This window comes from Hydra viridissima, unplaced genomic scaffold (assembly GCF_058129835.1).
Source record: "Hydra viridissima isolate aposymbiotic clone 2 unplaced genomic scaffold, HvirCarnegie_v1 scaffold_13, whole genome shotgun sequence".
Taxonomy (NCBI): Eukaryota; Metazoa; Cnidaria; class Hydrozoa; order Anthoathecata; family Hydridae; genus Hydra; species Hydra viridissima.
This window is the reverse complement of record NW_028324312.1, coordinates 9,035,632-9,053,058: the sequence shown is the minus strand read 5'-3', so window position 1 is coordinate 9,053,058 and position 17,427 is coordinate 9,035,632. Positions and strand designations below refer to the sequence as shown.

At 27.0% G+C, this 17,427-nt stretch overlaps 1 protein-coding gene across 3 annotated transcripts; it reads right to left on the bottom strand.

The window, feature by feature from the left end:
- Positions 1-812: 812 nt before the first annotated feature.
- LOC145186256 (uncharacterized) lies at positions 813-17,145 on the bottom strand. 3 transcript variants are annotated; one of them, XM_090070159.1, is made up of 15 exons: positions 17,055-17,145; positions 16,496-16,668; positions 14,406-14,541; positions 13,219-13,413; positions 12,924-13,123; positions 10,874-11,166; positions 9,753-9,988; positions 8,627-8,668; positions 7,390-7,526; positions 6,477-6,540; positions 6,010-6,210; positions 4,162-4,311; positions 2,687-2,770; positions 1,902-2,068; positions 813-1,339 (listed from the first exon to the last, which is right to left on the bottom strand). In XM_090070159.1, exons 2-15 carry the CDS (start codon positions 16,661-16,663, stop codon positions 1,097-1,099), a joined length of 2,316 nt encoding a protein of 771 aa, XP_089926285.1. In that variant the 5' UTR covers positions 16,664-16,668; positions 17,055-17,145; the 3' UTR covers positions 813-1,096. The 3 variants fall into 3 exon arrangements, 2 of the variants coding, with proteins under 2 accessions (XP_089926285.1, XP_089926286.1); XM_090070160.1 differs by having other exon boundaries at positions 16,870-17,114; XR_016446152.1 differs by lacking the exons at positions 813-1,339; positions 1,902-2,068; positions 2,687-2,770; ... (1 more) ...; positions 6,010-6,210; positions 6,477-6,540 and adding an exon at positions 6,724-7,113 and having other exon boundaries at positions 7,193-7,526.
- Positions 17,146-17,427: the final 282 nt, after the last annotated feature.

Sequence of the window (17,427 nt, the reverse complement as noted above, 5' to 3'; positions counted from 1 at the left end):
AAGGATTAATCGCAGTCTTCCAGTAACTGGAATTATGATTTTAATTTAGAGTTAGTAAAAATATTATTCTTTAAAACAAAATAGCTCTTAATTAACCGAGCGAAATTCTTGTTTCCTAACCGATTGAAAACAATATTATTTTATAAAGGACAGTTGATTAGGGTGGAAGAAAAATTCTATTTTGCTATTCCATTGTACAACTGCCTTTTTGTAGATGATTTTTATGGGTGAAGTCGGTGCTGGGAGCAGACAACAAATACTACTAATTTAAAGCATTCGTTTGTTCGAAATGCGGATGGAATGAAAAAGCATTTAACTTTTCGTAGTATTTTGAACTGAATCAAAATTTTATTAGAAAAATTTTAATAATTAAAGTTTTCTTTTTGTTAAAAATTGGCGACCCTATGTTCACGATCTCCTCTATTCAAGAGTAGGGGGGAATGTCAACTTAACTTGGTCATAACTTTAGAACATTTAAATCTTACTAAATAAAAATTTTGCAGATGATTTTTTAGCCTTGTTTAAAATAGTACAGTTTTTTTTTTCAATGTCATTTATTCCTTCTTCACTCCCCCCTTTTATCGCTTACGTTAAGCTCCTACCCAAATGAAGAATTGGATCTTCAATCTGAGCAGACCTCTGAATCTGTACATTTTGATTTTAAACAGTTTTGGGAGAGTAGATACAAAGTTCCAAAAAGGTTTAAAGATCCGCAAAACCATGGAACACCTACCGCTTAACACAAGACCATCTCGATATCGCCTTGAAAAGGTATAAATCAATTAAGACCAACTTTGTAAAACCACAACTTAAGAAATAACTAGACTCTTATTGCTATTGATTTTTAACAAGACAAGTATCATAAAGTTTGCCATCTTAGAAAACTAGAGAATTAGTTGAAAGACATCTAAGATAAACCCCTAAAGTTTTACCTTGTACTATGTGTTAAGAAGATATTAAAACAAACTTGCGTTTTCCTTGCTATCAAGAAAATACAAGCAACCTTCATTTATGAACGTCATAAGAGCAACAACTATTTATTATCTATTATGTTCTTTATTTTTTTAATTATATTGTTTTTATTTTTAATAATTTTTCATTGCTCTTCACTTTTTACAATAGAAATTTTCATAGATTTAACTTCATATGAACTGTCAGTAGCTTCGCCAGCGTCGATTACCGGCAAGGAAACTGGTCCAATATATGGTCCAATGGGCATCCCCTCAAAGTTATTGCTTGTCCACAACTCAACCTTTTGACCTAACGGAATGCTCATACTTTTTATTTTCTCTTCAGCACCGGAGTAGCTGCATCCATGAAATTTAGGCTCTGTATAATTCTTAAAAATAAATGTCACAAATATATACAACAAAAAAAATATAAAATTGAATTACCTAATTTTATGTATAAATGTGGTACATGTACATATAAACCTATATAGCAGACCTTTTGTACGCAACCCATCATTGAAAAAATGATAAAAAGCTACCAATAAAAAAAAGTTTCATTTCAATTGGATTCATTCAAATGTCCACAAGTTTTTTCGTTGAGAGGGAGGCAGCCGGGACAAACTCGTTGCGAAAGCATCGCTTCTCGGCCTAATGGCTAAGATTGAGCGGGCTGGCTAGGCTGGCGTGCTTGTATTAAACTAGTACTTTTCTTTTTTTCCCGCCCATTCCTCAAAGGGGAGGCAAACTCAGGGTCGACGTGCTACTGAGTCTTCCCTGGAGAGGTTTGGGTAAGTCCACAAGGCAGTTGTTGGCGGACTATAAACACAATTCTTCTCTCAAAAGTCAGTCGTTCGTTTATATTTCATTAGGGACATGAACCTCAATCGAGTTGTTTTAATGGACGCGTTATTTTTCGTCAAGTTAAAAATAACATTAAAAAATATTACTCACCCCTACTTCGAGATAATCACAATGCTGAGAAAAGGATTGTCCCTTGCAAATCTTCACCATCTCAGAGATATTTTCTTTGTGATATGAAATTCTAATGGATTTTGCAGATCTTTGGCCACAAACTTTATCCATTGCATTAGGACCGTAGAACGGGCCGAACTTTTCACCTAAAGAAAAAAACGAAAATTTTCTATTAAATTATCATAAAAATATTTACAAAAATTATAAAAAATATCATAAAAATATTTACAAAAATTATAAAAAATATTTATCATAAAAATATTTAAAAAAATTATAAAAAATTTATCATAATAGTATTTACAAAAATTATAAAAAATATCTATCATAAAAATATTTACAAAAATTATAAAAAATATTTGTAAAAATCTTCTCTTAAAACAACCTATAAAATCTTTTAAAATATATATTAGATTTATTCATAAAATTATCAAAACATCAGTAAAGAAAGTGTAGCAAAAAAACTTAAGGAAGCTTTTATTTTATTCTTTTTCCTGCCTCGTGAATCATCATTTCATTTACATAATATGTGGTGTATGGCGTTTTATCATTGAATTTTAGAAAATCACTTTGATGTAAATTTTCACTGATTGAAAGAAAAGCTATCTACATCCAAATCCTACTTCTTTTAAAATTGAGAATTTTTAACAGATAAAAATAAAGCAACAGATTAAAATGTTTTCAGACAAAAAGACAAAAAAAAAAAAGAAAATTAAAATGTTCACTACCTAAATAAATTTAAAATTAAAAAAAAACAAAAAAAAAACCTTGAAAGTCTTCACTGGTAAAAAGCTCGACTTGTACATTTTCTGGAATCGAAATGGAGGATATGCTGTTCTCTAAATTTTGATCTAAAAAAAAAATGGAGAGTAAAAAAAAGAACATATAGTGGCCATTATTGATCTCAGCAGTTTGAAAACCTTCAGCTGCATAAGTAATGTAAGGATAAAGCCAGGATTATAGGACTGTGGTCTATAATTCTGATTTTGATAATTTTGGTTAAAACAATTCAAATCTGATCCAATCTATATTTTCTGAAACTATATTTTAGGAAAAGAAGGCTGCCTACATATTTCAAACTAATGTTTGAAATAATTCTTGGGTGTTTAAAATATATCTGAGGACAATAAAATTTCACAGAATATAGTCAAATACATGACAAGAAAATAACTTAATTGCAAAGTATGAAGTTATGACCCTTAAAAAGAGGTCAAGATTTATTCTTTGCTATTAGAAATTCACGAGAAGTGTAAATTTTAGAAAAAGGCAATAAAACCTTCTAAATTAAAAAAAAAAATTAAAAATTAAAAAAAAAATTATACTGCAAAATCAAATTTATCGTGAAAAACTTGCAGAACTGGGATTCTTCGATGGTGGCAATAGCTTCTTTTTTGATTGAACTTTTGGTGGAACAAAAACATTGAATTGAAATGAAAGCATTAAAAAGTCAAATATAAAGAAGGCATTGATCTAGTTGGTCTATTATCATCATGTCTATAAACTATATATAAAAGATAAAACTTAGAATTGCTATTGTGTTTCTCCTTAAAAAAAAAAAGGTTTTTTTTTTCCATTTCAAAACTTGTTTTAACACAAAGACAAACAGTTTTTTAGTTAAAGTAAAGGTTGGTAGAGTATCGAAAGATATATTTTATTAGCCTGGAAATTTTTAGGATTTGGGATAAAAAATTGAAAACTTAGGAAGAAACAGGGATTTAAAAATTGTTTTAAAATGGCATATTCACTTAAATATAAGTATTTCTTCAACTTAAAGATCGATTTTCCCAATAACAGATATCTCATACAACTAACAGTTGCTTGGTTGGGTGATGAATGGACTTTTTGTTCCGAATTTCAAAAGCTTCACATTAAGCTTAAGATACTTGATCATAGTTCAAGATTTAAGAAAACATATAGAAAACCTTAGTAAAAATCAAGAGGGGAAAAAAAAAATTTGATTGGCTCTTTTTTTATTTGTATAAAATTTGCTCTCCCCTCTCCTCATAACTGCCTGAGTATATATTTTTTTCAATCAGATGGGACTAACTATCGAGAGGGACTAACAAATCATAGAGGGTCTTTATAGAGCAATCATAGAGCAGAGACATCAAAAAAAGTCATCATGATATTTTTTAAAATGAACTTCTTTTTTTTCATAAACCCTCCCTTCTCCCCAATACATTAACAAACATGCATGCATCACATACATAAATATAAACTTTTAAAAAAAGCAATAGATTACCGAATTCACAATATCCCCAAGTATCCTTAGTCTTACACCAGGGAGTTGCATAATTTCCTTCATATGTACAATAAGTATACCAATTACTTCCTTGATCAAAAGGAAACACACACTTTGCTTTGTCAGTATTACTTGTCAATATATCACTTCCTATAAAAATGAAAACTGTTTTAGAAAAAAAGCAAAAAAAGTACTATGAAAAAAAAAAAAAAGCTGTGAAAGTTTTAAACTCCGTCATTTTTAACTACACACAGATCAAATATCTTTACATAATTTAAACATTTTTATTTCGATACATTCAAATATTAAATTTCTTAATTTAAAAGTATGGTAATAGCTTGACATATTTCGAATGGACATGACACATTTCAGATAGAGATTAAATCTAAATTACGATGGTATGCAAAAAGTTTCTGGCCAAGTGACATTTCATGCTTTTCTTAATAATTTTATTCTAAATAATTTTTGATAATTTTTTTCATAATTTAATTTTTAAAAGAAGATTTTTACTCATTTTAAAATGTTAGGGTGAGATGTAGGAAACAAATTTATTGTTATAATTTTTGTAAATTTATATGTGCAAAAGTTTCCTACTACATAATGTACACTGTCCTCCAAAACATAAGCAATCAAATTAAAAGACTTTTTTTTTCAACTTCAATGATTGACTACAGAAATTGATGTTTGTATTTGTGCTTTTTATGTTTAAAAAAAAAAAAAAAAAAAAAAAAATGATCCTCTAAAAATTAGCAACTTTTTTAAACTAAACTTTTAAATTCTAATTACAAAAAAAAAAACAATTAAGTGTTAACTTTTGCAGTTAGTGTCATGTTATTGACGAGTGATGTTGACTCATTGAGACCACTGTTTTCTGCTGTTTTGGAAAGAGAACTTTGTAACATTAAGGTCTTTTATAATTGTATAAATAAAGTATAATTTAGCTTTTCTGGATTATGTTATCAAAGATAATATGAAAAAAGAGAAGAAAAAACAAATAGAAATTGCCACCAAGTACTCTTTTAACAAGTCAATTATATACCAAATAATCAATTAAAAAATGGAACAATAAGGCAGAAGAACATATAAAACATGGTGTTTTATTAGCTAAAGAAAAAATTATTCATCACATCAAAAAGAATCCTTCAGACAGCATTAATGATGTCAATTAAAAACTGAAACTTTCAATGACCAAAAATACAGTTTGCAGACGGTTACAACTTTTGCAGATGGTTACAACTTTTAGGACTTCTGAGCTTCAGAGCTGCAAATTAACTTTCAAAAGAATTGAAAAGCTAGAGTTGAATTTGCAAATGTAAATAGTGATACAAAATCACTGGCCAGAATGTTTTTTCATGAAATAGTACTTGATGTTTAAAACTTAATGGCTTTCCTTTTGTTGTCACATCAAAAGTTAACACAAAATGTTTGAGCAATTTTTGATGCAACAATAAAACCTAATGCCCAAAATATTCAAAACAAAGGTTTAAATGCATGCATTAAAACTTAGCAATTTTAGTTTAAGTAAAGTAAAATGACTACAGTTGTTAAAGAAATAAAAAAATTAAACACATTTGTTATTGTCTATAAAAAATAAACAATTTTTACTTAATTCTGAAATCCTAAAATTGATCTATAAAAAAATTTCTTTGCTGATATTTTTTCATTCAAAATTTATGGGACTAACTACCGAGAGGCACTAACAAATCACAGAGGGTCTTTATAGAGCAATCATAGACCAGAGACATCAAAAAAAGTCCCAGTAATTGAACATTTTAATGAACTTTTAATTGAGAAAATAGATGAATTACAGGATTTCAATCAATTTCAGATAAAAGCCCACCAACTTACTGGAAAGACAATAACCAAAACTTAATGGTTTTAGGGTGTCTGGCTCTACTTTAGTTGCACACCAGTATCTGTTGAACAGTTCATTTGTTTTAGTACAATGCTTGTATTCAAGATCGTCAAGTTTGAATGGAAACACACACTTTTCTTCTTCTTTTGTTTTATTGTTGATTGCAAGGACATCACCATCTGTGACATCACCATCTAAAAAAATGGCAGATCAAAAGATTTAAAAATGAGATGAGATGTTTTCAACTTCCTTTTCAAATTTGAAGCATTTTTTAACTTTTTTCTTTTAATTTTTAAAAAGAAATATTTTACATAATACTAGCTTTGACACATAAAAAGACTTCAAATAAAGAGTTTCAACTAAAATAACTGTAGTTGATATATCTATTGAATGTGAACAGCATTGTGAATATTTTTGTAGACAGTGAGTTATTTCATGAAACATTTCATGTTTGACTTACCAAAAGCATGAATCATTTTCAGATCAGGATAGCTAGAAATGTCCAGCTGGTCGCATCTACTGCTCTAAAATTTACAACCAATATTAACATAGATAACAACAAATACAAAAGGAAAAAAAAACTTAAAAACTTGTAACCGGCAGGCTAAAATTTAATAAATTTTTTATGAAAAATCATTTTAAACATAAAGAATGATTATTAGAACTTTTTTGCGTAATTCTTTTTTACCAAAAAAAACTTGGATCAATTTTTCTCTTTTGTTTGTGTTAAATATTCCTTTTTTTTTTTTTTTTTTTTGATGTTGTTTTCCAATTAAGATTTTTTGCCTTTCAGTTCCAAAAACCTTTCGTTTGACAATTTTTAAGTTGATTTAACAGGTTATTTTTAACAAAACTAGAACCTGTCAAAAGAACAAACGAAAAGTCAAACTCAGTTTTTTGTTCATTTGTTTTAAAGACACAAAATTTTAGTGAGCACAAATTAATCTCGTAACAAAATATGTTATAAAAACTATGAGACTATTCCATTAAATATCCTTTTTGAATATTTCTTGAAAGTTGTTTACTAAGCAGCATTAACTAACAATTTTACTATTCTTACTCTCTTAATTAATTTCAACAATTTTTCCTACAAAAAGCTGTGGAGGTCTTATTTATTACAAGCTATTAGTAAATTATAACATGTGGAGGTCTTATTTATTACAAGCTATCAGTAACTTATAACATGTGGAGGTCTTATTTATTACAAGCTATTAGTAACTTATAACTTGTTAATTAGTTATCAATATTACTAAATAATTACACATTTATCAAAGACTTTTGATATGTGAAGAAATGTCTGACAACATTGAGTGGTCTTATACTTGGATTGTTAAGTTGATTTTAAATGCCATTACTAGATTTTGATAAATTACCTGCTCAAAGTTAAAACTTGCACATACACGAACCATATTTTGAGCAGTTTTTTCAGTTGCATTTACTTTGATAGATTTCCATTCTCCTGGTAACAACCCAATTACAGTTGGTCCAACAAAGGGCCCATATTCCACTCCTTTTTTTTTTTTTAAATGTGCAAAAAAAAAAAGTAAAATTGAATTTAAAAGTATAATGTATAGTAATTAATAAGTGTAACCAATAAAGCAAAAGTATGAATTCTCAATAAAATATTATAATAGCAAAACTTATTTGAGAAAAAGAATCAGACAACAAACAAACAAACTAACAGAACTAACAACAAACTAACAGAAAATAATTGACCAAATGTGTTTTATTGATATTAGTAACAGTTATGTGATCTCATAGAAGATACGTTCTCTGATGAAAAAATTTCTTCGATGCTTAACTTAATAGCATAGCTGTATTCTTTAAAGACTTTAGAAGCCAAAATCAGGTCCATTTTAATTTTAAAGTTGGCTTGTTACTTTTTTAAGCATTAAATGCTAATATTTTTATAAAAAAAAAAAAAAATTCAAGTGAAAAATTTATAGTTTGCACACTTCTGCAAGGATTTAGGTAATTCCTACATTCTAAGAAATGTAGTTTAAGAGATTTTTTTTTGTAACAAGGATAAAACTCCAAGGATCATTAGATTATTATAAGTTTTTATGAAACTGATAATACCCCTGAATAGATGCTTGTTTCTTTGTTAACTCTTATCCCAGCTAACAGGGGCCCCTCCTGTGATGTATGGTAGTATTGTAATATGTTCCTGTTGTTCTACAGCAACATTATAGTGTATATTTTCAGAATGTGTGGAGCTTTCCACCTGTAATCATGAGTTAAAATAGCATTTTATTTTTACATCATGGTTTAAGGTCGGCTGGATAAGGGTTAATTTTTTTTTGTTGAAGAATTTTTTAAAAAATATTTTTTATAAATGGAACAAAAAAATGGAACTGTATTGAGCTTTAATGATAAACTTTCTTAAAAAACTTTGTTTTTTTAACTGTTTGAACAAGTGTGACTTGTTTTTTCAACTCGTTTAAACTTAAAGAAACAGGGGACATTTGAATTTTGAAGAAAAACTTTTTTAAGACTAACTTTTTTTAAACACACTTGTTTCAATTTATTTTAAAAGACATTTGTTGGTTTATTTTTAGAGTAGTAAATTAAAAACACAAACAAAGATGATGACAAAATAATAATAATAACCTTTGTATTCATCTTCACTGTAACCAACCACTTGAAAATTATCTTAAAGAAAAAGTTAAAATCTTTCAAATTTAGTTTTAATGCTTTATGTAAAAAAAAAAAATTATTTCAAACCATACTTAAATAAATTTTTAAAGAGACATTTATTAAAATATGAAATATTATCAAAAATTATGAAAAATATTATTTTCACTTTTACATTTTGAAAGAAGCATTTACTTAAACATGAAATATCAAAAATCATACTTAAAACCATACTTAAACACTTATTCTGGAATTTTTGAAAGACTTATTTAAACTCTTAGACTTAAAGATCACTTTAAATTGAGGAGTTTAAAAAAAGCTTTGATAAAACTAAAAAATAAATATTCAGAATTTATCTTGAAGGTTTCTTTTGTGCCATCTTTGCAGTTTCTAATACTTTTTTATCACATGATTGTTACTTTCTCTCATTTAGGCATTAATCTTGAAATTCATGATTACTACATTATCCTATGATTTAATATGCCTAAATAAGACTAATTTCAGCAGTTTAAGCTCATCTAACTTCAACAGTTCAAGCTTATCATGCACTAAAATGCAGATTTTAACCTTGACACCAGGTGAGGATCTGATTTCTCTATCTAAATTTATTACTTTGGTAGCATAGAATGGTATTACTATTTTATGTTGTAAATTCATAATAGCTATCATGATGATGATGATGATGATGATGATGATGATGATGATGATGATGATGATGATGATGATGATTATCATGATCATGATCATCAACATGATCATCATGTTAGCAAAAAAAAACAATTAAAAAAAAAGAAAGGTTGAAAGTAATAAAAAATCATGAAAAAATTTGAAACAGACAATAAAGAGAAAAAAATTATATGTAAGAGCTTCTGTGAGAGTAAATATATATATGTTAAAAAAATAGATTTGACATTAACTGTATGTAATAAACAAATAGAAAATACAAATTCTATGCAAGAATACCAGAATTTTTGTAAAATATGTAAAGAAAAGTAAAAAGCAAACAAGATCTTTGTTCAATTTCAAGTTATAGAAGTTTAAAAGAATTAAAGGGTTGCAAAATACATATATAAACTTTATTAAAAAAAAAAAAAAAGATTACCTGCAATAAACAATGATTTAATTTTACTATTAGACCATTCTTTTAAGTCACTACTTAAATATTGCTGATTTTCTAACTTGTAGCATAGTCCAAGCAACTCGCTATTTGAACAAATAACAACATCTCTAGAAACATTTTTCCCTCCAGGTATTGCTTTTAGAACATCAGAGTAAGCTTGAATGGTTGGATATTTACCTGGTGCACCAAAGTATTGAGATATGCAAAATCGTTGTCGGCTATAAAGAAAGTTTGAATATCAAAAACAAAAACAGATAACAAGAAAAACTAAAAACAATAACACAAACCCATATACTCACTTATACATACACCAACATTGACTAAACATTATAGGCAATCAAAAAGTAGAATTAAATTCAGATCAATTTCTTTGTAAGTAAAAATAGAACTACTTCCTTATATATTCAAATACTCTGGGCCCATTTTAAAGAAAAAAAAACTATCCTTTCATATCTGTTGCCAATTTCTAACTAGTTTTTTTTGTTTCTACATGAAAAACCTCTGATTAGGGTTTAAAATTCTGTTTACATTTCCTTACTTTCTTCCTAATGGATAACATATTCTGTAAATGTATAGAGCTGAAAGTTTATTATGAATTAACTTGAACAAAATATAAAAAACAGAAAAAAAAATGTTTCTCTAATTTAATGATCAATAAGCTGCTCTAAACTTAAATTTCAGTTTGAAACTTGAGTTTATTTAAACCATACAGATAAGTTTTAAAATCAAACTACCTTGTTGCTAAAATTGCACAATATCAGTCCCTAACATTCCAATATATCAGACAATATTACCATCCCTCAAATATAATATTCTTGTCTTATAACTAATCCAAAATATTTCAACATCCTACCATAAAGTTTAGCACATCATCTTTTTCAAGTTACATACTGTTAATAACTATAAATGAACTGAAAATTGTACTAGAAAATAAGCAAAATAAAAAAAAATATCTTCAATTCCTCTAATCTCCTAATATTTCTTAACTGCTTTCTTAAATTTACAACTGTTTAATCTAGCAACAAGTTACAAAACAGAAACATTTTGCAACACATTTTGAAAACCAAACCATGCACTGGATGATAAAGCCAAAGATAACATACTGATTATTGATCGGATCAAATAAGAACATAATAACATCTTTGTCAGAAAGTTTTTCTTTTTCTGTAAGCAATAGAAGATTGTTTGAAGTTGTGTTTAAACCTACAGAACTGAAAAGACTAGCCATATCAGTAATAAGTAACAGACGGTATATGGAGAGATCAGAGTACAGATTAAGGAACTCCAAACATCTATTGGACTTTGTTCTTGCTTCTGTAAGTTTTGCAGTATCAGTAACTGAGCAGTCGCAGTATTTATTAATTTCATACTTCAATTTGCCAAAGAAGGTCAAACCCTGAAAAAAAAAAGTACACTTAAACCACTTTACATTCTTACAACCTTTAAAATCTGAAAAATTCTTAAAGTCTAAAAGTTTTAACTTTAAGACCTTTTTTTTCTTATTTTAAGGAGTGTAAGAAGTTTAGAACTTTAATTTGAAATTTTTTTGAACTTTTTTTGAAAAACTCTTGAATTGGCTTTAATTGTATCTTGATAAACTTTATTTCAATTTCTTGAGATAAACAATGACTTACCAAAGAATTTTTAGCTTTTTTTATGATTTAAACTTCATTAAAAAAAAAAAAAAAGAAAGTTGGCTTATTAAACAACAACTAAATGATGTTTTACCCCAATAAATGGGTTCAAACAGTTACAGAATATAAAAGATGACCTAAAACCAGCAGAAAGATTTAAAACAGTGTTGGAAAAACCCAAGATTTACGCAAAAAAATTCAGGCCAGTTGGTTTTTGTGGTTAACCCATCCTCAATGCTATGTCAACAAACAAAAAGGAGAACTTGCACTGAAAACTGTCAGGTTATCAGTTTCCAATATCTTTGAAATCTTTTAAATGATTATTTTTACTAACTGTCCTTTGATAAAAAAAAAGAAATGTTTGTCTTGTGATAAAAAAACACATTTCTTTTAAGGATTAGATCCATGTGAGTTACAAAATTATTGTTAGTATTAAAATAGTATTAACTTTAAAAGTAATATTTATTTTTTTTTTACCAAAACATTTTATACTACAAAACTATAACTTTCAAATATATATATTTTATCTTAGTTCATCAGTAGTTGAAGAAAACCTTTTTTGATTGGTTGGTCTGTTTGGTTTCACATTTACATGAAAACTTAACAACCTAATTCCTATTAGGTTTTCTCAAAATTTGATGATGAAATGATGATGATGATGATGATGATGATGATGATGATGATGATGATGATGATGATGATGATGATGATGATGATTTGTAGAGAAAATTAATTTTTCAAATAGAAGCCTAAAAATGCCATTTCAATTTAGTAATACTCCTTTTATATAAAATATTTTTTAGCAAGTTAAGTATCAAAAATTTAATGCTCAGTACAATAAAGCTTTTAACTCCTTATTATAGAGAATTTAAACGCTTAAAAAACTTTTAAGAATTTAAATGCTTAAAAAGCTTTTAACTCATAGAGAATTGAATGTTTCAAAATTTAGCCTTTAACTTTATACCACAAACAAAAAAAACATTTAAAACTTACTTTATTACGACTTTGAAGTAATTTTGATTTTAAAGAAAATTAAAAAAATGCATACATATTTACATATATTTAAAATTTATAACTGTTCCTATAAATAGTTTATTAAAACTATTTATATTAATTATTATAATATATATTATTATAATATATACTATTATTATAATATATATTAATTTATAGGAAAAGTTAAGCTGTTTTGCTGTACTTACTAGAGTAAATGTATAAAATAAAAGCTTAATGTTTTAGAAGGATCAACTGAAAATTGTTATTTGCCTAAAACTACCAACTTTTTAGTAAATTTTTTGTTAAAATAAATTTCTTATAGTTAACATTGATGATATGAACTTCAAAGTGTGAGCCTTTTTAGATTAAGATGTATATTCACTCTCAATACAGCTCTTACATTTTATCTCTACATTAAAATAACATATTTTTGCCTCTATTGCGTATCATACAATTTGATATCAGACATGTGACTTAAGATAATTGATTAACAAAAAAAAGGCTAACTAATATATAAACAAACCGTGAAAACTTGATTATATATCTCATTTGCTTGTGCTTGAGATACATTTTCAGTTTCACGAAATTGATTAATGGAATTTCGAATAGACATTATCAGCTTTTTCAAACCTTCCCCATCCGCTTTTAATTCTTCAGCACGAGCTTTTGTTAGGGCTTCATCAATCACTCTCTTTAGCATGGCTTCTTGACTTTCTTCTGCCTCTATAAATATATATACAATTAAATACACAAAATTATGTAAAAAAAAAAATAATAAAGAAACCTTTTTGTTTATAGATACAAAAATATTGCCATACCTTGTGATCCTCCAAACAAACCAAATATCATCGATATTACGCTCAATATAGATGAAACAAGAGCTCCCACCGGACCAGCCAATGCAGCCAAACCACCAATTATACCAAGTGCACCAGTTATCATATCCTGCCATTTCCCATTTACTATACCACTCACTAACTTAACTGAAGCACCACCAACTTTTTCAATAGCAGCTATAAATAGCATAAAGTATAACTAAAACAAATATTTGCTTTGATGATTTTAAGAATAATGTTATGGTGTACTCTTAATAAAATTAAGGAGAAAAAAAATTATGACTGATGATAAAATATATCATGTTATCACTTAAATGTATTTTTACTATGGACATTTCTGTAATGCAAATGGCTAACTTTAACAAACTATATTTTCTGAATGATTAAAAGTACACAATTCTTTGTGTAACTTATTTATAACTATTTGTATGATTTTTAGTTTCATTTATCAGAACTGAATTAAATAATTATTTTATTTTAGATAATGACTACAAAAGAAAATAATCGGACTGTTTTTTTATTACTTTGAGTAAGTCCTATTTTAAACTTCAAAAGTCATAACTTTAAAATTACTTTAAAGTAATTATGGAATTTGATCATCTTGCAAGTTAGTTTGTTTTATAATATTTTTTTCATCTGGTTTAGTTAAATAGGGAAAAGAATCAAAAAAAAAAAAAAATAGATGTGTGATTTTTTTAAACAGTATATTTACATTATATATTTTATTGTTTCTAGTATTTTTGAAATAAATTTAATCTGTAGCAAAAGAATCTTCTTCACTTTAAGATCATATTATTATCGAGAAACTTGCACCTTGCCAAATTGGACAGTTTTTTAACACTATCTTGACCATTACATGAACTTCAAATTAGATCATTTATCAAATTTGGTACATAAAAACAATAAAATTAGGAAACTTTTATTTATTTTTTTGAACAATTTCAAAAATTTATTCTTTGGTTACCTGAACTACACTATCATGATTTTAAAAAATTAATCCATTAAGCTAATTTTTGATGAGCAATCAGTACTTTATATGTATAAGGTAACGTGTATATATAAATAAATACATATATATATATATATATATATATATATATATATATATATATATATATATATATATATATATATATATATACATATATAATTTTATCAAAAAAACTCACCACTTAGCTTTTCACTTTTTTCAACTTGGCCCTTGACTTTGGCTTCTGTTTCTATTAACTCAACACGAAATGGATTTAACTTTTCGTCAAATTGTTTATATTTATCCTGCGCAGTAGTTTTGATATGACCTGCTTGCTAAAGATGATTTACATATATTGTTTGTAAAGAGTTAAATAGTTAAGGTTTATATGATAAAATAACACAAATAAAATGTTGATAGTAAGAATGTATTAGAAAATATTCTATATTAAAAAAAAAAAACATTACATGTAACACTATAAACTTAAGATCTCCAATGATTGATGGAGCTAACTAAAGAATTTAATTAATATCTAAGTAATATAGTAATTTCGACAATCATAAATATCATGTATGACTTTTTTTTCCCGCAATTTTTTGCTTTCGGTTTCATAAAATATTACGTAATAATCTCTTGCAATTCAGCAGGCATAAGGCATCGGTGTTTGGTTTTTCGGTTTTTAACGAATAATAAATGAATAAAATAAAAATTTCTGTATAAATTATCTAAAATAAATCTAATCTAAAATAATTTGTACATTTAGACATTAAAAGTTACAGGATTTCAGAAAAAAACTCCAATACCTCGCAAACCTTATTTTATATTTGTTTCAGCCATTTAAGGCATTATGCAGAGCTGTTATTAAAACCGATTTAGTTCCATTAAAACAAAATTTAACTAATAATTTTACGTATGAGTGTTAAAATGTCACAAAAAAAAAACGAAAGCAAGAGATTTTTTTTGGTTTTAACAATCAAAACTCACGCCCTAGAAATAAGACGTTCTTATTTTTCCTATATTTTAATTATGTTACAGCTCTGTAATGATGTTCAAAGTTCATACTTTGTTTTTTTTAAGTGGTCCAAAAATTCAAAAAAAACTACGAAGTTTCGAAAACGTTACTTTGTCCATTATTTTCAAAAAAACAACATAAGCTTCTTTTTATTTTACTAAATTTCACATATATTTAAGACTTTAAAAGTAAAAAAACAGTTATTCTCGTTTTTACATTCAGCTTGTTACTTTTAGAAGCAAAAAATAATTTATATTTTTGTAAATACAGTTCATGACCTAAAATCTAAGTTGTAAGAAGATTCCCATATTCTGTGAAATGTATTTGAAGAGGAAGATAAAAAAATGTCTGCCTTTTTTTTTTTTCAATCTGACCAGAAAATAGATTTAACGTAATTAGCAGCTGCCGTCAAGATTCGCGTCGAGATTAAGATAAAAATAAAAACCTTTAAAGTATTTGGGGTATAAATTTTCCTTTTTAAAATGCACAGAAGTTTAAAATGCATGTAAAGTCTAATTGAATTTCATACATATAAAAACCCCAACCCCTTTCTTCCGGGGTCTTTCCGGGGAAGTAATAAGTGATCATATCTACATTTTTATACTGCAAATGGATACCTTATCCAAAACATTTAATTTTAAATTCCCCGGCAGAATGATAAAGTAGGCCGGTCAGAATGGTTAACAAAAAAAAATTCATTGATTCTTTGATTCTTTGGTATCATCTCTAGATCATCTCTAGATCAGCCAACAACTTGTTATAAGAACAACTTCCTCTTCCTTTATTTTCACACATATTTCACACATATATAATATTATGATTTGTTAAACAAATCTATAAAGTTCAACCTTAGTTTTCATACTTTTAATTCCAAATTAAGTAAAAGTTTTATAATCAACTCCTCATCAAATTTTACCATCGACTCCTCAGCATTTAAAAAACTCGTTTGTATTACCACCTTGCTCCATTATATATATTTTTTATACTTTTTACTTTTTTTAAATATTATCTTTTAACTAACTAATATGCATCTGATAAACAGCCTTTCAATTTTATTTCAACGATGCTTTTTTATTTTGTACCTATTATTATCATTATTAGTAATTTAAGTTATTACATCATATATCATACCCACAAATAAAATAAAATATAAACATTGGGCAATCCAGGTTCAAAGAACTAATGACGACTTTGTGATTTCAAAACGTCATTGTGCTTTTATCTTATCTTAAATAACCTTAATTAAAAGTTCGTAAAAAAAGTTCCATTGTACAAACCTTTCTAACAACTTGCATGAATGAATCAAACTTATTAGATAATACAGTCTTCTGAGATGTTCTCCTATGAATAGCGCTGTGTTGGTGAAGGGAGCTCCGAAACGGCACTTGTTTTCCAGCAGTAATTGCTACTCCAACAAAGAAAGTAATCAGGGTCAGCGAGAACATTGCAGCTAAAAGAAACAGCTTTATTTACTATGATAAAAGTTAATCCTCGTTGTTTAGCTGTATCTCACGGCTCCTAATTCTTAACATTCTTTAAATATACAATTAGATTTAATTTTTCTGAGATTTTTCACTGACTAAAGAAATTGTATAAGCTGCCAGTTGATTCAAAAGTGTAGTAAAAACATCCATTTGCTATTATGTCGAGCCTTAACTTTTCCACCACCAAGAACAATACAGGAACTGATTCAAGTACTTCGTACGTGCATGCAAAATCCAAAATTTTGAATGCGCGTACGAAGTAACCCCAATATAAATAGTAATAGTAACAATAATGTCAATAAGCTATTTATTTATTTTTTTTCATTTTAACTATTAATGGTTTTTCACTTACATTATTAAAAAACCTTTTTTTTATATATATATGAGAGCCAAGACATAAAAAACGTGCCAAAAATGCGATTAGAACTCAAATGAAATTAAAATACATGAATGATTTTGTTTATAACAAATGTTGACGCGTGAAGCGTTCTTTTGTTGAACACTTTTCAAACATTAAATTTATAACTTGCTAAAAAGTTACTTAGATTCACAGCGGTTCATTCTTTTTGCACCAACAATGTTTAGAACAAATCAATCAAAAGGTTGGAGTGTTGAAATAATGACAAAAAGGTTCTAGCAAGTACGAATATCTTTAAAATATTATTAAAGCTATAAATTGCAAAACGGCAGAATAGAAATATCAAATGGATTATTGTAGAAGAAAA

Bases quoted from the DNA above. Each gene is read 5' to 3' on its own strand.
- LOC145186256 (XM_090070159.1), bottom strand. From the start codon at position 16,663: ATGTTCTCGCTGACCCTGATTACTTTCTTTGTTGGAGTAGCAATTACT. The intron at 13,414-14,405 runs GTGAGTTTTTTT...TGCTATTTATAG, and splicing joins AAAAAGTGAAAAGCTAAGTG to CTGCTATTGAAAAAGTTGGT. The intron at 4,312-6,009 runs GTAAGTTGGTGG...TCATTTTTATAG, and splicing joins TTTTGGTTATTGTCTTTCCA to GAAGTGATATATTGACAAGT.